This window comes from Poecilia reticulata, chromosome 7, assembly GCF_904066995.2.
Source record: "Poecilia reticulata chromosome 7, P_reticulata-male-v2, whole genome shotgun sequence".
NCBI lineage: Eukaryota > Metazoa > Chordata > Actinopteri > Cyprinodontiformes > Poeciliidae > Poecilia > Poecilia reticulata.
The window spans coordinates 5,340,300-5,358,391 of record NC_088836.1 but is presented as its reverse complement, the minus strand read 5'-3'; the positions used below and the strand labels follow the sequence as shown (position 1 = coordinate 5,358,391).

The window sequence follows — 18,092 nt, the reverse complement described above, 5'->3', positions numbered from 1 at the left end:
CTCCAGTTCCCATAGTTTCTGTATATTTTCCTGTTAGATAAATGTTTTTATTCCGTCGCCTCAGTGTGCACTTAGAGAGAAGCCTGTGCACTTTTGAGCTTGTTTGCCTTTGCAACATTAAGTGGCTTCATGCTGTGATGCAAGGGGCGAGTTGTTTGTGCAGCATGGTGAGTTTGAACTGTAAACCTTCCACTTCATCCATGAGGAAAGACTTTTGCATTATTCCTTCTTTGCTTGGTTACGATGCATGTTTTTTCCCCCCGAGTGGCGTTAGTTTCAACAGTGTTAGCATTTTTCCAACAGGTCTTCTTCAGAAGACTTGGGACCAGATTTACATAATCTACTGAAATTTAGTCTATATCCATGTAAAAACCAGCTCAAGCTCAATCAGTATGGACTAAGAGCATCTTGCCACATATCTGTATCTGTATTAGCTCTATGCATATCCAATTTCCTTGCTCCTACTGAAAATTTCTCCAGAGCATAATGTTGCCAACCACCATGTTTCATAGTTGTGATGGTTTTTGGGGTCATGTCTAATGTCCTGATATATTCTTTCATGGGTGTGTGTCCTCCTCTGTATGTTTGCTTCATGGCTGTAGCAAACTTTTGAGGGAACTCTTCCTTGCTGTTGCTGTTGCACTATGCTCTTTCACAGACGGTGGTTGATTTTCTGTGAGATACTCAAAGCTTGGAATACCATTTTATAACCCATAACAATAATACTTTGATGCAGACAAAAAAAAAAAAAAAGCAAAATCTAGTCTGTCTACAAACCTGCGTCTTGGTTCGGTTGAAGTTATTTCTGGTGCAGTTTGAATTCATGTGAATGGCAAGTGGATCAGAAATGGCTCCAAAAGCAGGAAGTGAACCAAATCACAGAGCATTCTGTGTAAATACAACTAAAACAAGCATGCAAGTCAAACATTTGCAGGTGAAATGGACCCTGTTTATTTTTTTATTTATTTATTTTTTCTTACAAAAGACAAAAGAGAAATCCTAGAGCTGCTTAAATCTGACACCATTTCATTGTTGTTTACATTTTGTGAACAATGAAGCTGCACTCAGTGTCTTTTTGTGTCATTTCCGTCAGTGAATCCTGGCAAATTGCCACTATAATCAAGGCGGGACCAGGTTGTTCAGAGAGTTTGGTTGGGTTGACGGTGCGGTGGGAACGTGAACTACAAATGGTGCAATTTTGGTCCCCAATCTAACTAAGTCCACCTGACCACTAGGTGTGAAAACATACCAGATTTCACTGAATACATTCTGTGTAAATACAACTAAAACAAGCATGCAAGTCAAACATTTGCAAGTGTTTATTTATTTATTTATTTATTTATTTATTTATTTATTTATTTATTTATTTTTTACAAAAGAGAAATTCTAGAGCTGCTTAAATCTGACACCACTTCTTTGTCGTTTACAATTACAAAATGTGAGAAGTTGTGACAAAATGTGATAAGTTGTAGAAGCATGAATAATTTTAAGAAGCATCGTGGGTGAGGGAAGGTGGTTTTAGTGCGAGCTGGGGTTTCAATGTGTGTAATGTTATGTTTTTCTCATGCATGTCTGGTTTTTCTCTCTGTACTGCTGCATACCTGCAGCCAAAAGCAGTCATCACCGGTTGCTTGGTGACTGTAAAGTGACCTTAGTAGGAGATGCAACTGTGGATGTTTGTCTCTGCACTGAACTGCTGAGCTCTCTGTCGTGTACCAAATCTTTAAACATGCTGATTGTATCAATTGGAGGTAATTCCACTGAATTTTAATTTATGTCCTATTTTCTGTTTTCCATCTTTCCAGCTGATATGCTCTGTGCTTTCAAAACTATAAAAATAGCCAACTTTTAAGCCAAAGTTGGCTATTTTTAAGCCAACTTTGGCTTAAAAATAGCCAAAGTTGTCGTTTAGCTATTTTTAAGTAAGATTAATTATTACGATGAGTTCTTTTTTTACGTTCTGGTGGACTGAACCCCTGAGTGTCTCCTCGTTAAGCCCAAGCCAAAAATGTCTCCTTACAGCTGCAGTGATTTCAACTCCAAGGGATCTGCTAAATATCAAAGTTATGTCAGTTGCGACATAATGCAGTAACTCTGAAGGCTTTTCTTTAAAGATTTGCCAGGGCTACAGTCAGTTCACTATAAACTGGCCGGGTCGCCTCACTGAGACGACCCGGCCAAGGTCTTGTTGGTTCACCTACCATACAGAACGGCTGTGTGTATAAAAAGCAGCTCAAATCTGAGCCCTCAAACTATCAGCCAGAGAGGAAAAATGGCACATTCACTGAATGGATGAGCTGCATCTAAACCCTGATCATGTTTTTGAGACATAGGAACAAAGGCTGAGATGATGTACTGGAAATTAAGTTACTTTTCTTTTGCAAGAAGTTCATATCTCATTCTGGTCCAATGTAAAGTTGTATTTTGCAATGAAAACAAAAAACATTCTGGACATTTTGAGGTTTCCTTAGAGTAGTTTTACATGTCAAATATCTTCAAATATCTTCAAAAGAAGAATATCTAGTATCAGCAGATGGATGGATGGATGGATGGATGGATGGATGGATGGATGGATGGATGGATGGATGGATGGATGGATGGATGGATGGATGGATGGATGGATGGATGGATGGATGGATGGATGGATGGATGGATGGATGGATGGATGGATGGATGGATGGCTTTGTGTAAAGCAACCAAGCTTGTCTGGCATAAAGACAGGGCCAAGTGTGTCATCTCTAGAAATGTTTTTTACTTCTCGACTACTTTTTTCACAAATGTATGATTTTATGATTTTCTTTTCAAATAGTTTAAACAGAAAATACAGAAATGGAAAAACAAGCCCCCAGTGGCAGTATGAACTAAACAGCAGTCACCACGAAAAGCAGAAAGTTCAAGTCCAAAATTCAAAATGATCTATTTAAAAAACATATATACCCATTAAAAAATGCCAAGTAGTGAAATGAATAATGTCTCCCAGTTTTAAAGACATACAGTAAATACAGTGTTAATGTTTAAAAGCCAAAAATGTTGGAACACAAGGAAAAAATACCTTATTAATTCTTAATGTATTGACAAGTACACCTATAATAAATATAAAATACGTATCAAATAATTTTTCTGACATGGTGTACGGATGCATACTAGAATTGTATTTTCTTTTGTTAAAGATAACATTTCAAGAGGAGAGATCTGCTTTTCAGACTCTGATTGGGAAAACAGTTGAATTGATTTTTCAGCCTGAGAACAGAGCAACTTAATTTGTTTTCTTCCACTTTTTGTCCAGTGAGTTTTTGTTGTAAGCTTTAGTCATTACTGTTTACTTCACTTGTTTGGATTTCAATTTGAACAGGTTAACAAAAGGATCACAACTCAGTTCAATGCACTGAGTTCTGTGTTGTTCATGTTAGACACAACACCAGACAGAAACCAGGTTCATTTACGTCACTGATTGTTTCTGCTGGAAACTATAAAACAGCACAGGACACGCTGTATTTGGCTGTGGAAAGACTTTGGTTTAAACACTGTCATAAATGTTTAAATATTTGGATTATTCCCTGCTGAAAGTGTGATGAATACCGTTTATTTACACACAAAGACCCGGGTCAGGCGGATCACGAGGGACGAGATCCTCAGGAGAAAAAATGTCGTTGAACAAATATTTTTATATTTGAAAAAGACTTCCACGTGTTTAGGACGACTTTAGCTTTAACGTTTTATGCAGTTTCTAATTTTTAGTGTTTCTTCATATTAATGATCTAAAGTGTTAGTTTACGACACGTCTCAGGCATGTAAAGATTCAAAAAATAAACAGACATGAAGAAACAGTAAATGAAGCAGCATCTCATAAAAGACATTTTTATGTCAAAGAAAGCACCAGAATACAACATTAAAGCCTGGGTATTCGTTGCTCATTTGGATGTTTAGAAAACTGGAAATATAAATAAACAATAAAAACTGAGAAAAAAACTTTCACAATTTATGTTACATCAAGAGAATTAGGACTTGACTTGGTAATTATGTGTTATTCACAATACTTAAACTGACTTACAGAGTCTTAAGGCAAACACAAAACACAACTAAAATAAATAATGAGTGAGCATATTTGTATACTTTACTAAATAGTCTTTATTACACATTTCCACTACTGCTTACATTACCTTCTGTAAGTATTGGTTTGATACATTTAATATAGAAAATAATTCATTTGAAAAATGATTTCTTCTGCTTGGATTTGTTAGTTTGTATTCATGTTATTTATGTATAATTATTCATTTTGTTATTTTTGTCTTTAAAGTGCCAGAGATTGCACGCTATTTCAGCTTCTCGGGTTCTGAGTAATCTTATTACGAAAAGCTTTCTTACACTTATTTCTTCAATGGATGCTTTTCACTTTTACTTGAGTAAAATATCTTGAAGCATTGCTAACAATATAATATTACTGAGATGTATTTATGCACTTTCATTCTTGCAGTTTGCCTAGTATCATTCATTATTAATAATAGTTAGTATTAATTAATGCTAATATTCCTGATGTGATTCCACAGCAGACACTCTGGTGTTTTGCTGATTACCGTCTTTACATCAAAGATGTAATTAAAAACGGGAAAGAATTTTTTTGTTGTGGTTTTGTTGTGGATGGAGCCAAACGTTAGCAGTGAATGAAATGATTAGAACAGACCATGTGTCTGTTGTGGCTGTTGCTTTGTCTTTACTTTAGTTCTAGTTAAAGTTCGGTTGTATCCTTTGAAAACACAAACCAGGCTGTCCATCATGATGTTAATATCGGAGCAGCTGTCGCACCAGTGACCTCATCTTGAATACCAACACTTCCCATCTAGTCCTGAGGAGCTTCTATTGCTGTGTGGTGGAGAGTATTCTCTGCACCTGCATCACTGTGTGACACCGTCAGACTACTGAACTCAAGCTGCACCTAATTCAGCTTCATAGACACACACACACTTTTTTAAATACACGTAACTATATATCACATAAATTACTTTAATATTTATTTGTTTATTAGATTCTTAAAATCCAATAAACGGTACAAATTTGGTTCGAAATTCAGACTTGAATTTCGTACTCAAATTCGGACGAAATTCGGAAATTGAGCCTGAAATTCGGACTTGAGTCAAACAAGCTGAGGTGGCATGGCAATAAAAAATCCTTGAATCCTAGAGAACAGAATGTTTCTCAGGTTTGAACGTTTTGCGTTCTTTGCCTCTGAGCTCCTGTTTGACATGAGGATTGCAGTATTCATGGACTCGTCAGGGCCACTAGATTATAATGTGCACACAGAAAGTAGAGAGAAACGGAAGGCAAAGCTACTATTATACATAGCCGTGGCAATCTTGTACAGCACCTTTCATCAAGATTTATGTAAGAGAGTATTTAAAAGGCTTAAGAGAAACACTCTGCATGGCCCAAATGTCTGGAAGTCTGACACTCTGCACTTGCGTCCTTTTCTAACCACAATCCTGGCAATAATATAATATAATATAAACGTCTGTATTTTGCATGAAAGATTGATTCAAATATGTGATTCATCCACAATTATGTCAATATTTGTGTTAGTTACCTTTCACATCTGACAAACCGTAGATTTATTGGTAAGCCAAAAAGACATGCGTATTTTGAGTTATTTTGTTGTACCTGACCATGTTTAACATTTTGTTTTGAGCTAAAACACTAAGACCCTTAGATCTTATAAAGAAAGGACCGCTTGAGAATAACTCTAGCTGAGAGATGAATATTAATGCTGCATCATTCATACAGGCAGCTCCCAGACATGACAACCAGGCTGTTAACACCAACAGAACATATTTACCGACTCATATGTGCTGTAATGCTGAAACCTGGGGGCTCAACCAAAAAGAAATCTAAGTCCAGTGAGTAAAATTTAGTCATAGGAGGCGAGTGGGACTTTGTTTCTGTGTAAAACAAATGCACACATTTTAGTTAATGTTCTGTTACACTGAAACTTAGAGTATTTCAATGTAACAAAAGTTTTTATTATGATTATTATTTTATTTTACCAGAGTAGGAATCCTGTGTTCTGCAGTAAGATGCTTCATGACTGTTAACTTATTTTTCATTTCTACCAAGTCGTTGTTGATGTTTTTGGCATTTGGTGCATTTGCTCATTTTAAATATTAATTTGCTCTTTTTTTTATTTTGTAATGACAATAAGTCCCCTGTGATTGCTGAATGCTATCTTGGTAGCAACTCATGAGGCTGGACCAATTTAGGAACTTCAACTTTTTTATTAATGGAGGTCCCTGGCATCAGGTGTTGGAAAAAACAACAACAAAGTAGTTCATTAAATGTCATCATACCAAAATATTTATACATTTTTCCCTCTTAGATTGAATCTATTGGCCTAATCAGATCCAAAGTCTGCATGTCTGCATTATTCTTAATCTTTACCTGCTCTGTCTGCATTTTCTGTTTTACCGTCAGAACAGCAGTGTGAGCATAACACTGACGGTAACTCCATCTTGAATAATTGCTTCTTCCACTGGTGTTTTATGGCCTTTGAACTTAGTGTCTCAACAATCAGCAATATCAACATAATTATCCAAAGTCAAATTCCTGCACTGTCAGCACTAATTAACCACTGACTGAAACAAAGCTAAGATTTCGTCTCCATCCCAACAACATAGAGGAGCCACTACCCGTAAAATCTTAAATAAGATTTAACAACACTAAAGCAACAGCAATTGTGAGCTGCTGCACATATAAAAGCAACTGATCACTGACAGGTGAAGTAAAGTCATTATTTCTCCATATTTTTTTATTTGTATAGTTAAAGCCTACTGTTGTATTAAATGAAGATTATTTTGAAACACGTGAACATCTGTAAACAACTCATTAACTCTGTTAATGTTACAGAGACAAAGAAGAAGAGTAGTGTTAAGACGCTGGAGGTGGTGCTAATGGTTCAAAAGCCCGATCCATTAAAACACTTCAGTATTTATGTGGAACTCAATAACTGGTCTGTTCCTTTCACTCTGCGTGTTTATAGTTCAGAAAATTGTCGTGGCAGTAAAGAACATCCATTCTCCAGTCTGTTGCTGGAGATACGTTACAATGAGATAAACAGTTCTGTGAAAAAGTCTGAACAGCCACACTGAAGGGTTTTCATAATATGACCAACGCATTTATGGTCACAACACAGCATCTCAACCGGATGTAAGTCCACACTTTGACTTGGCCGCTTCAATACCTTAATTTTGCTGGATTTTTATCAGAAACATTCTGAAGTGAACTTTCTGGTGTTCTTTGAATAATTTTCCTGCTGTACAACCTCACAGCGCTCAGGCTTATAAAGTCACCAACGGATGGACGAATATTTTCCTTTCGGAACTTCGAGTGGACAACAGAATTAGTGGTTCTGTAAATGAAAAGATGTTTTTCAGGTACTGAAGGAGCAAAACAGGACCTGTTCACCACACTGCTAATGTCTTTGGGATCCATCCATCCATATATATATGGCTATCTTCGCTGGTTCTTTGGGCCTGGTGCCTGTCTCAGTCATTGGGGGGGAGGTGAGGTATATCCTAAACGGGTCTCCAGCCCATCGCATGGCGTCTTCAGGGTCATTAGGATGTAGTTTGACAAATATGAGTTGGGCCTCTATGATTTTTTCAGTCAGAAATGGTTTTCGCATGGATGTGATCATAAAGCCAACACGCTTTACCTGCCCCCACCAAACTAAGCGTCCTTTGTTTTTTTTTCTACACCAGTAACAGTAAAAGCAGATGAAGTGAGGTTTGGAGTTGACACACTGAACTGGACATGAGGAGATTTTCACCAACTGCGTCATCTCTTTACCTGCCCGTTGCCCTCACACAATATTATCTCCAAATCATGATGCCTTCTCATCTACTTTCAAAGTTTTTGTAGGTTTTAAAACTTTTTCAGCACAAAAACATGGTGGGCTGCTAGTGGACTGCCCTAGCGGCCCTACCATCAGGCTTAGCAAGTTTTCTGGGCGAATCCCCTGAATCTGCTCAGAATTTTTATAGCAGACAGAAAAAAACAATAATTTAAAGACTCACCAAAGTGCATAAACTGAGTTAAGGACTTAATTTTGCACCCTGGATCATATTCTATTGGCCGGCTTTGTGGAGCTGGCTGGTTTAACCGGACTGAACTGCACCTTTGTTTTAAAGGTCAGGAAAGGCTAAAGTTGGTGCTTGAAGAAAGAATTTGTTCTTTCCAGTCCACATTGGAAACCTAGCAGGGTTCTCAAAATCTGGTTCAGTCAGGGGGATGGGGGCAGGGGGGGCTCTGCAGCAGTACACAATTCAAGTAAACCTATGAGGAAAAATGCAAAACAGAAATTACAGATCATTGTACACATTGGCTGTAGTTTAGCAGCACTCTATGCTGTACATGATCTGTTACAGTAACCTGAATCTGGAGGATGGTTCATTACAAGAGAGAATTTTGTATGGTTTCATTTTTATTTACAGGAAAAAAGAAAACAAATTGAAAAACTTATTGTAACATTATGCTTTATATAGGGTGAAATATTCTGGCTGCTCATCCAAGCCTGTGTATGAAAAGAACAACAAATAAATACAAAGTATTTTATTAAGTAGAAGACAACTGTTGCTTTCTATTTAAACAATAGCTTGCATTACCAAAGTACACAAAACTTTATTGCTATTCCACTAAAGTCGAAAAAACGCAATTTCACAATTGCATTTTTTCCAGTAAATAAGAAACGCAACTAAAATCATTTGTTGATCAAGTGACTCGTGATGTGGAAAATGTGTTTCCAGTTCAGTTTTGCAAAGACAATCATTTCGATAGGGCCAAAAGAACCACCTCATCCTGGCACAAAATCTAGTGAGTTTTTTTGAAATTGTTGTTTTATTTTCATAATTCCACATTTTTACGGTCAGTGGAAATGCAGCTATTGTTGGAGGCCAACAGAAGAAATGATGACCCACAACCAGTTCCTTATAAATCTGTAGTGACAAAGATAAATCAGACCAATGGTTGTTCCTGAACCCATAAAGTAATCGGTGTGTATGAGTCACAGATGTCTGCTGTCACTCAGTGACAGCGACATTCAAGTCTTAATGGTACCACAGGTGGTCCATTTCAAGTCGTTTTGACCTTCCATTGACTTATTCTTTTAATGAATGTAAAATCTAAAGAAGACTAATTTTCACTGCTTGCTCCTTCATCCTCCACCCGTTGAATCTGCCTAATATCTCACTTTCCTTCCACTTCATTCCTAATTATCCACATCTACCAGCTTTCTTGGCTGCTTTTTTGTGATTTTTCTTCCCACTCAGCTGGAATTTGGCACTCGCAGACAAGCCAGAGCTCACCTTGCAGATTTCCCCCCCCCCACTTCGTCTCCCTTTCAGCTTCAATCAGTCATCAGAGTCCAGGAGGAAAGGAAAACTTCAGAAGTCAGCCACCTTGTTCATTAAGACCATTAACATTTTTCATCCATGATTATCCCCTTGAAAAACACCATCAGTCCGTCTGAGCGTGCGCCTGTCTGAGTCATGTATTTAAGGGAATGCTGTCGGGAAGGAATGGTGGGAAGGCCTTTACAAGTGCATTGTTTACGCAGATGCCTAACCTGATTACCACTTGACACATCTGTACGCATTTTAATCAGACAGGCGGCTTCATCATACCTGCCATAACTCCTGTCTGGGTTCACCTCCTCATTTACTCCCCTTTTTCTTCCTTGGCTTTCACTAATCTCCTTTGCACATGCCCTTTGCTAGTTTCAATCAGCAGGAAAGCCTTCCAGCTTTTTCAAACTTTGACTCGCTCCAACCTCAATATTTAATGTATTTTGTTGTTGTTCTCCACGATATACCAACATTTTGAACACATTCAACTAGGACTGGACAATAAATCACTAACAGTATATATTGAGATGGAGATATGATCAACATCCGTAGATTACAATCCTGAACCTCGTGGCATTCTGGGGGATGTAGGCAGAGGAAAGGCTTTGTCCGCTCAGCCTCTCACAGCGAGCTAAGCTAGGCTGGTGGCATTAACTAACTCACTCACTCTATGGTTACCTAGCAACAAACGACTGAGTATATTGCGCAGCAGCAGTTTTATGTCTCACCACCGTGCCTCATAGCTGTTTAAAAAATAAACAACAAATTCATGGAGTATTAACTGTGGATAAGATAAAATGTGATGCCACCAGACTGGCAGTATATTTTGTATTTTATATTGTGATACATTTTTCAACCACATCATACAGCCCCTACATTCAGCCTTTCTGTTATCCCTTCTGATCTCTCTCCCAGTTCACTGATCAGAAAAATATTTCTGAATTTCTGACCACCTGGTCACTTATCAGGGCTAATGAAGTTGGTAATGATCTAATCCTGGACAACAGGTGCTAGTTTTGGAGTGAAAAGTATAACATTCCAACTTCTAAGGCAGTTTCAGTTAGTTCAGGTTTGTTTTTTTTACATATAGGACAGCTTGGACCATGTATGAATCAGTCTCATGGGGTCCTTGCTTCAGAACTGGATTAGTGGCTTAACGATGCAATGTCAGATTTAATTAATACATTTCCCACTTATTGGGCCTTGTTGTCATGGCAGCCCCTGCAAAAAAACTCAAAAAAAAAAAAAAACCTCAAACTGTAATGCAGGTTGGTTTTAAGATTAGAGACCAGCTCTTTGTCCATAATTTCTGACATAACATGGCTAAACTACTTTTTTTTTTAAGTGTTCTGAAAAATAATATTTTCTTAAATTGCATGAAAAGGAAGCATCAGTATGTTGTCGGAAATGCACCATTAAACGTTTTTATTCCCAGACATTCATCTTCACTCTGTCCTAGTCTGATATCTGCAGGTGATTCAGTACCAGACATCAGTACCAGACTGATGTCTGGTACTGAACACTGAGCGAAGTCAAATATATTAAACATTACTCATATATAAGTTGTTTGATATCAGTCTTTATTATTTCAGAGATATAATCTGTTAGAAACCAACCCACCTGCTCCTACAACTGCTATAACCTGCTGATCAAACCTGAAGCTCCCTCTAAAACTGAAATTGCCTTTTTATTTTCTTTACTCTTCTAATCTTTACCAGGCTCATGGAGGGCTGGTGCCTTTCACCAGTGAATGATTACAACTGTCAGAAACAACCCAACCCCACAACACTAAGGCCAAGTTATTAAGGATAGAAAATATAATCAAAACTTGACATTGTATACCAGTTTAATGTTGGTTTTTTTGCTCTGCCTACCTGGATCACACACTGAGCACCAAGAACCTGGGGGAGGGGGGCAAAGAAAAATCAGGCTAATGAAAAATCATCGTAATTATAGTAATGATAATAACAATATTTAAAATGAGAATGTGTACAGCATGTTGATATATGTTAATGCTAATAATAATCAACATATGTTATACAAAAGTAACACATTTACTGGCCAAAAAGATTTACCCACTTTGCACTTCTTCTCCAGTCTCCTACATGCCACCTACTGTCTACTGTTGTAGACCAACAATAATAATAGTAATAATAATAACAATAATGCAATTAAATGCAGTTAGGGTTAGGGTCAGGGTTAGTTATTCAGTTATTCGACACTGGAGCAACACTAATCTCCTCAAACCAATAAAAAAATGTCTTAATTTTTTAAGAAATTTGTATTTTCATTCAGCTAGAACAAAGAGACATGTTTTATTGTTTTTTTTTGTTTTTTTCAATTCCATCTTCTAAAGTCAGAAGTCGACATACATTTCTTTCATATTCAATAACATTGCCTTTAAAACTAAGTAACTTGGTTTAAACATTTTGAGTATCCTTTAGCAGTTTACAGAAGTTTGCTGTAATTTTTACTCTTTCCTCCTGAAACAACCGGCGTAACGGTCAGTGACTCGATGCAGTCTGCTGTGTTTCCTTGTGTAGAAACGTTTTAAGCTACTTTGGTAGCTTACTGCTCTGTTTGGACTGTCTGTATGATTGGACTGAAGCAATGTTTTTTTGTAAAGTACCTGGAGACATTTGTTGTGAATTAATGCTTTACAAATAAACTGAATTGAATTGAATAAATAAGTCTGATTGTAGGCAGCTTGGCTTCCAGATTCCTGCTCTCTGCCCAGAAATGTTCTACTGGTCTGAGATCAGAACTTTGTAATGGCCATTCCAAAGCATTAACTTTGTTGTCCTAATTGTAACTGACTTGGCTGTATACACAGGGCCATTGTCTGTTCGGAAGATTAATTTGACCTGAAAAGACCAACTTATTTTCAACAAACTTCCAGCATTTGACATGGCATTTTTAGTGCATGTAAATGTGTTAGTGTATGTAAAATATCTCTCACCATTCTCCCTCTTAGCCAGTATAGATTATTTTGATCATGCTTACTGACTAGGAACTGAAAAAGACTTGCCCTATTTAATGTCAAACTTCTGGTTTTAACTGTTATCTGAGTAATGATGAGGTCACCTAGTATTTGTCCAGACTAACTCAACCAGTCTTTAACATGCTGCCCTTTCCTAAACAGGTAAACGCGTTCCTGTCCTTTGTGTTGCCGATGGTTGCCATTTCCGTGCTCAACGGGGTCATAGCCAATCAGCTGCTGCGGATGTTCCAGGAAGCCGAGCAAGACAGCCGCATGTCCATCACCAGAGGAAATCCCACCATGCTGAACATCACAGTGGAATCCAACCGCGCTCAGTCGCTTCGCCATGGAGTTCTCGTCCTCCGTAAGTACAAACCGCTAAAACTTAAAAATCCACAAAAAAGAAGTTTGAAGACATCAAAATACATTTGTCATCAGGTTACAGATTTTCTTCTACCTTTCAAGTCTCATCTGTTGCAACTGCGTCCTTTTGAATTCTTGTGCTCACCTTTAGTTATCAAAAGCCAATCATAACTTTAAGGTCAAACAAGTTTTAGTTGAACATGTTTCACAATCAAAGTGTGAGAAAACGGTGGGAGCCATTTGAAATGTAAGTAAGGTAAGAATTGGCTCTACAATGAATCTTTGGCATTTTCATTTTTGGCATTCAGCAAAATTTCTCTCAACACATATATTGCAAATGTGCAGCTGAATAACAATAAAGCCTATGTATGTGTGATTGCTACTCTCACAGGTGGGTGAAAACGAAGCAGTCAGAGATTCCTTGTCACCAGCCCATGAGTTCCCTTTATATGTTCTGTATTATTTGTAGAGAAACTCTGTTGAAATTCTGGGCACAGGAAAGTGACTGTCCAGCCTGCATTCAGACCCTGATCCTTTATGGGCCGCTGGCATTTAAAGAGACCACAACCACTGATCGCCAAAATCCACAAAGACTTCAGACCTCCTTTAAGATGCTAATAACATATTGAACTAGTTTTTATTTTTGTAATAACTACTCTCTGCTCCATGTCTGCACTTGGTTCACAAAGCAGTTAGCTCTGACAACAGACCAGGGCAAAGAAACATTCATGTAGATGGCAGCTTTCACAACTTCTTTGGCTTCTGGTTGTAGTTTTGCCTCTTATCTTATCATTCCAAATCTAAATCTACAACCTACACATGGTCTACCATGAAAACTAACATACAAATCTCATAGTGAATGCACCAAAAATGTTTGTCTTCTTATAAACTCACTTTTAAATCTCTACTCAAGACCCAACTATTGTTTGTAATCTTTGTAACTCTACAATAGCATCTTTGAATGTCTTAAAATATAGACATAAAAATAGTTTCCCCACAAAACACAATCAAGACGCTTCGTTCAAATGTGGCTAAACAGCATAAAGATGTAACGTTGGCTTGGCAGCAGCGTTTGAGGGACAGATCTTCATTTCTAAAACTTTGATTATATGATATCCGTTGATTTAAAAAATAATCACCCAGAAAGGGGTTTGCATACATTTTGTGCAAAATTCTGGATTGGGTTTGACCATCTATGTCAATGAAAAAAAAAAAAAATACTTTTTTTTTAAAGTTTTGTAGCTGTATTATTGAAATTAAATCATTAAATCTGCTCTTCAAAAGTGTTCTTTTAGTCAGAGTGAGAATACTTTAACATGTAACTGCTACACATCTAGCAACAAAGGCATCCAGCAAATAAAAAAAAAAGATTATAAAATTACAGAGTGAAATGAGAAATTGATTTCCTGCGATTGGGAGAATACGTACGAGGCCAAGTGCACCATCTGCCTCTCAGTTTTCATTATCAGTCATAAAGGAATAAGTGACATATACAGGATGAATCTGGAGAAAAAACGGGAAGGAGACCTTTGACAGTCATTGTATTAAGATTGAGATTGTAATGCCAAAGTGACTAAGGGTCCAATTTATCTACGGTGAAATATGTTGATGTTCAAATGTCACCTTGGCAGCAATACACTTATCTTCTGCAAAATCCCAACAATCATGGACGACTCTAAAATCTCCTTTCAATCAATTATCGCAAACAAATTTAGAATAATTTGCTTGAGTTTGTTTGACCTCACTGAGCAGCTGTGGACTCGCATCAACACCGACACCAAACTGAGATGGAAACGACATTTAAATACCTCAGATTTATGCTGTTCTTGTGACTTAATTAAACCAAATTGAAACACATTTTGCATAAGAAGTGGGCACAAAATTAAGGTCCATGTTAAAAGGATTTACCTCAAGGAGACGTGAGGTGGAGTTTGAAACAGAACAAGCTGAAAGGGTCTAATCTTTTAATTTTATTCAGAAGACTTTTTTTTTTTTTACCAACACATTAGCCAACCAGCCAGTTGGGAGAGTGGTAGAGGTAGTGTGTTTGTTCGGAAATATAAGACCTTTAAGAGCCATTCGGTGATGGCACAATTTGTACTGTATAATGTATTCAAATGATTAAATGACCAGCTGAAAATGTGAGACCTATTTTATACAGAAAAGTGGGCAAAAATGATCTCTCTGAATGTGACACATCGCTCAAGACCTGCAGCTGCAACTAGATGTGGCTCAATGAATTTACCCAGGGAGGCTGAATTCAGCAGACGTCACCCTTTTCAGAGACCATGTAATATTTTTTTTCCACTTCACCATTATGTTAGCATGACCATTGCCGTACTGTGCAATTCGGCTCGACAAAAGTTCTGGTTTCATTCTGGGCTTTCTCCAATTTCAGCTTCGTCCTACTTCCTGTATCTTCCTGATCATGCAATTTCGGCTTAGAAAAATAGCTAAACAAGAACGTGTAGAAAACAAATTCTTCATATGTTTTTTCTGTTTTGAACCGATTTCATCACCTAATTAGGATGAGATTCTTTCTTACATTCTTGGTATCTGAACTCTTAGTAATTTTTTTATTGCTGTTATTTTGGTGCCTTAACCACAAATGCTGACTCTATTCAGAAAATGAATCAGCAGCACATTTACAGGCAGATTAATAACCGTCCCAAATGACGTGTTTAGCTGTTGCCAGATCGAGTAATTATCTTCACCGGTCTCCTCTCTGTTCTGCTTTGATGCATGTGTGCAATCGGTGCTTGAATCTGCTTGCTGTGTGTTCTTCCCACCGGGACATGCGAAGTGTATTTACAAAGTCTTTGAGTGGAGCTCATGAACACACACACACATGCACGCACACGTACACTGTGTAAATACAGTGAACGGAAATTGTAGCACTTGCATGAAATGAAATATTACAAGCCTTCCCTGCGTTTGTTGGCACATTGGGAATAATGTGTTGATCAATGTTGGAAACGAAGTTGCTGACCTGCATATTGATGGAGCAGTTGGTTTTGCCCCAGCTGTTGCATCTGTTCAAACACACACACACACACACACACCCCCACACACGCGCACACACACACACACACACACACACACACACACACACACACACACACACACACACACACACACACATTAAACAACATCTTGTGCATATCTTAATGACGCTATTAGCAGTGAAGCTTAGGCCCCTACTAAGAATCTTGTTCCTGCTAATGACTAGATGACAGAGTACTGCAATGTTATTTCTTATATTCACTCCCTGCAATGTTGTGTTTACAGCATTTAGAATGTGTCAAACAGCGAGTCCTGGTCATCATTACTCGGACTGCTCCTTTAACTGTGCCTGTTTGCATGAGGAGTCACCTTTAGCTGCAAAACCTTCAGGGGAATAAACTCTCCATGTACTGAGCGGATAAAGCGTTCCTGCTGCCGGCAGTCAAGTTTATTTGTTTATCACATTTCAGCAGCAAGGCAGTTCAAAGTGCTTTGCATCACAAAAACACAAAGTCAAAAAAGACACCATGCAGTCAACAACTGAGCAAACCAGTTGTAAACCCTACATTAAGAGGATTGCCATTATCAAAATTCTCAATAAGCAACACACATGTTGCTGAATGTTTCTTCACATATTATGGTTCAGAAGCAGCTCTAAACAGGTAGGGTTTTTAATCTTGATTTAAAGTAACTCAGTTTTTCGGCTGTTTTTTGCCGTTTTCTGGAAGTTTGTTCCAGATTTGTGCAGCATAGAAGCTGAATGCTGCTTCTCCATCTTTGGTTCTGGTTCTGGGGATGCAGAGCTTGATAGCACTGTGGAACAAACTTGCTTTTTGTACATATTTATATTGAAGTGATTTTTTTTTTTTTTATCTCAAACACTTAAGTGTGACAGACAATTAAAACTAGCAGACACACAACACGTTGAACTTGGACTAAAAAAATCACTGTGAAAAACAAAAATGACAGATTTGTGAAATTGGCTAGGCGGAAGTCCATTATTTTGTTTAGCAGAAGATACAGAGACGTAATAGTTAAAAAAAACACAAAAGAACCTAGAAAACTGAATGGATTAACACAAAGAGAATATAAAGAAATATACACAGCATCTAGAGAGACTATGTAGAGAGAGATATTCAAAGTACACAACAGAGTAGATTTTGCATATGTCCTCTTGAAATGAGCACCTTTAAGATAACCAAAGACCTTCGTAGCGAAGACCTTCGAGTCTCTGTTGAATGTAGATCACTCCAAATGCCTTCTTATGATTTCCAGGAAATCATGCCAAGTTCTTTCTAACCCGTAAGGCAGGTAATTTAATTTGTTAGAAAAAGAAAGTAATAGAATTATTACAGAATCTCTTTCCTTTCATTTTTTACAAGGACAGACAGAAACCGTAGTCTCTCCATCTTTGTCTTCTCTGTTTGCTGATCAATCACCTTTCAACAAAACAGTCTGAATTATTGAGGTCAATTTTTTATTTTATTTTTTATTTTTTGTCTTCATGGAAGCTACGCACTTTTCTTTTTTTAAGCCTCATTCATTCTCCTCACATGCTTGACTGTGTTTAGTCTTTTAGTGTCGCGACTGTTGGAGAGGCAGAGCAAAAACCTCAATCAGCAGCAGTTGATCATAGTCGATGAACTGGCAAATTAATAACCCGGAATGCCGGACGGTTCATTTAGATTCATCAGTTTCACTCTGTAAACACTCAGTGTTTGCATTGCTGATCATTGTTTTCATAACCTGTAATTTACTCCAGTTGTGGTTTACTGGAGTTTAACAAGCTGTTGGTGCTGCTTCATATCCCAGGTTTATTCATGCCAGCCCTGTTGGCCTGGAAGCTTCACATTTAGCTGAATCCAGTTTGTGTGGACGATGTCATCTATTCATCTCATGACAAATGATTATCTTTAGATTTCTCAAGCAAGAAGGTTTCCCCGCAGATTCTTTTGGATAATCTGAATCCTTCTTCACATCAAGCAAACACCTTGACTTATAGTTCCTTATAGAAAACTTTCAGCTGAAGTATTATCTGCAGCAGTTTCCTCCATCTGAGGCAGTTTTCATACAAGCCAATTATAGCTCCACGCTTTTTCTTGGAGGTTACCATTGGTAACACAAGAACATGTTGATTTTCCCCTCTTTTCCAGCAATCAGTTTGCTTTCTAGATTGATGGGTGATTTCAGCTGGACTCTCACAGCTTCAACTGAGTATTATTATTATTACTATTATTACTATTGGCCAGGACAGAAATACAGTAAAAATGGTTGCCAGTCGTTAGCTATTAAAGAATGGGAATATTATGTAGCACTTTTTTTTTTATCTCAGTTCTTACTAACCAAAGTGCATTCAATAA

General features: G+C 37.6%; 1 protein-coding gene across 1 annotated transcript in view; it reads left to right on the top strand.

The window, feature by feature from the left end:
* ntsr1 (neurotensin receptor 1 (high affinity)) overlaps nucleotides 1–18,092 on the top strand; it is a 36,559-nt gene that overhangs the window by 7,380 nt on the left and 11,087 nt on the right. The window contains exon 2 of the mRNA XM_008412837.3: nucleotides 12,529–12,730. Within this exon, the coding sequence (XP_008411059.1) occupies nucleotides 12,529–12,730 (202 nt within the window). The remainder of the gene's footprint in view (nucleotides 1–12,528; nucleotides 12,731–18,092) is intronic.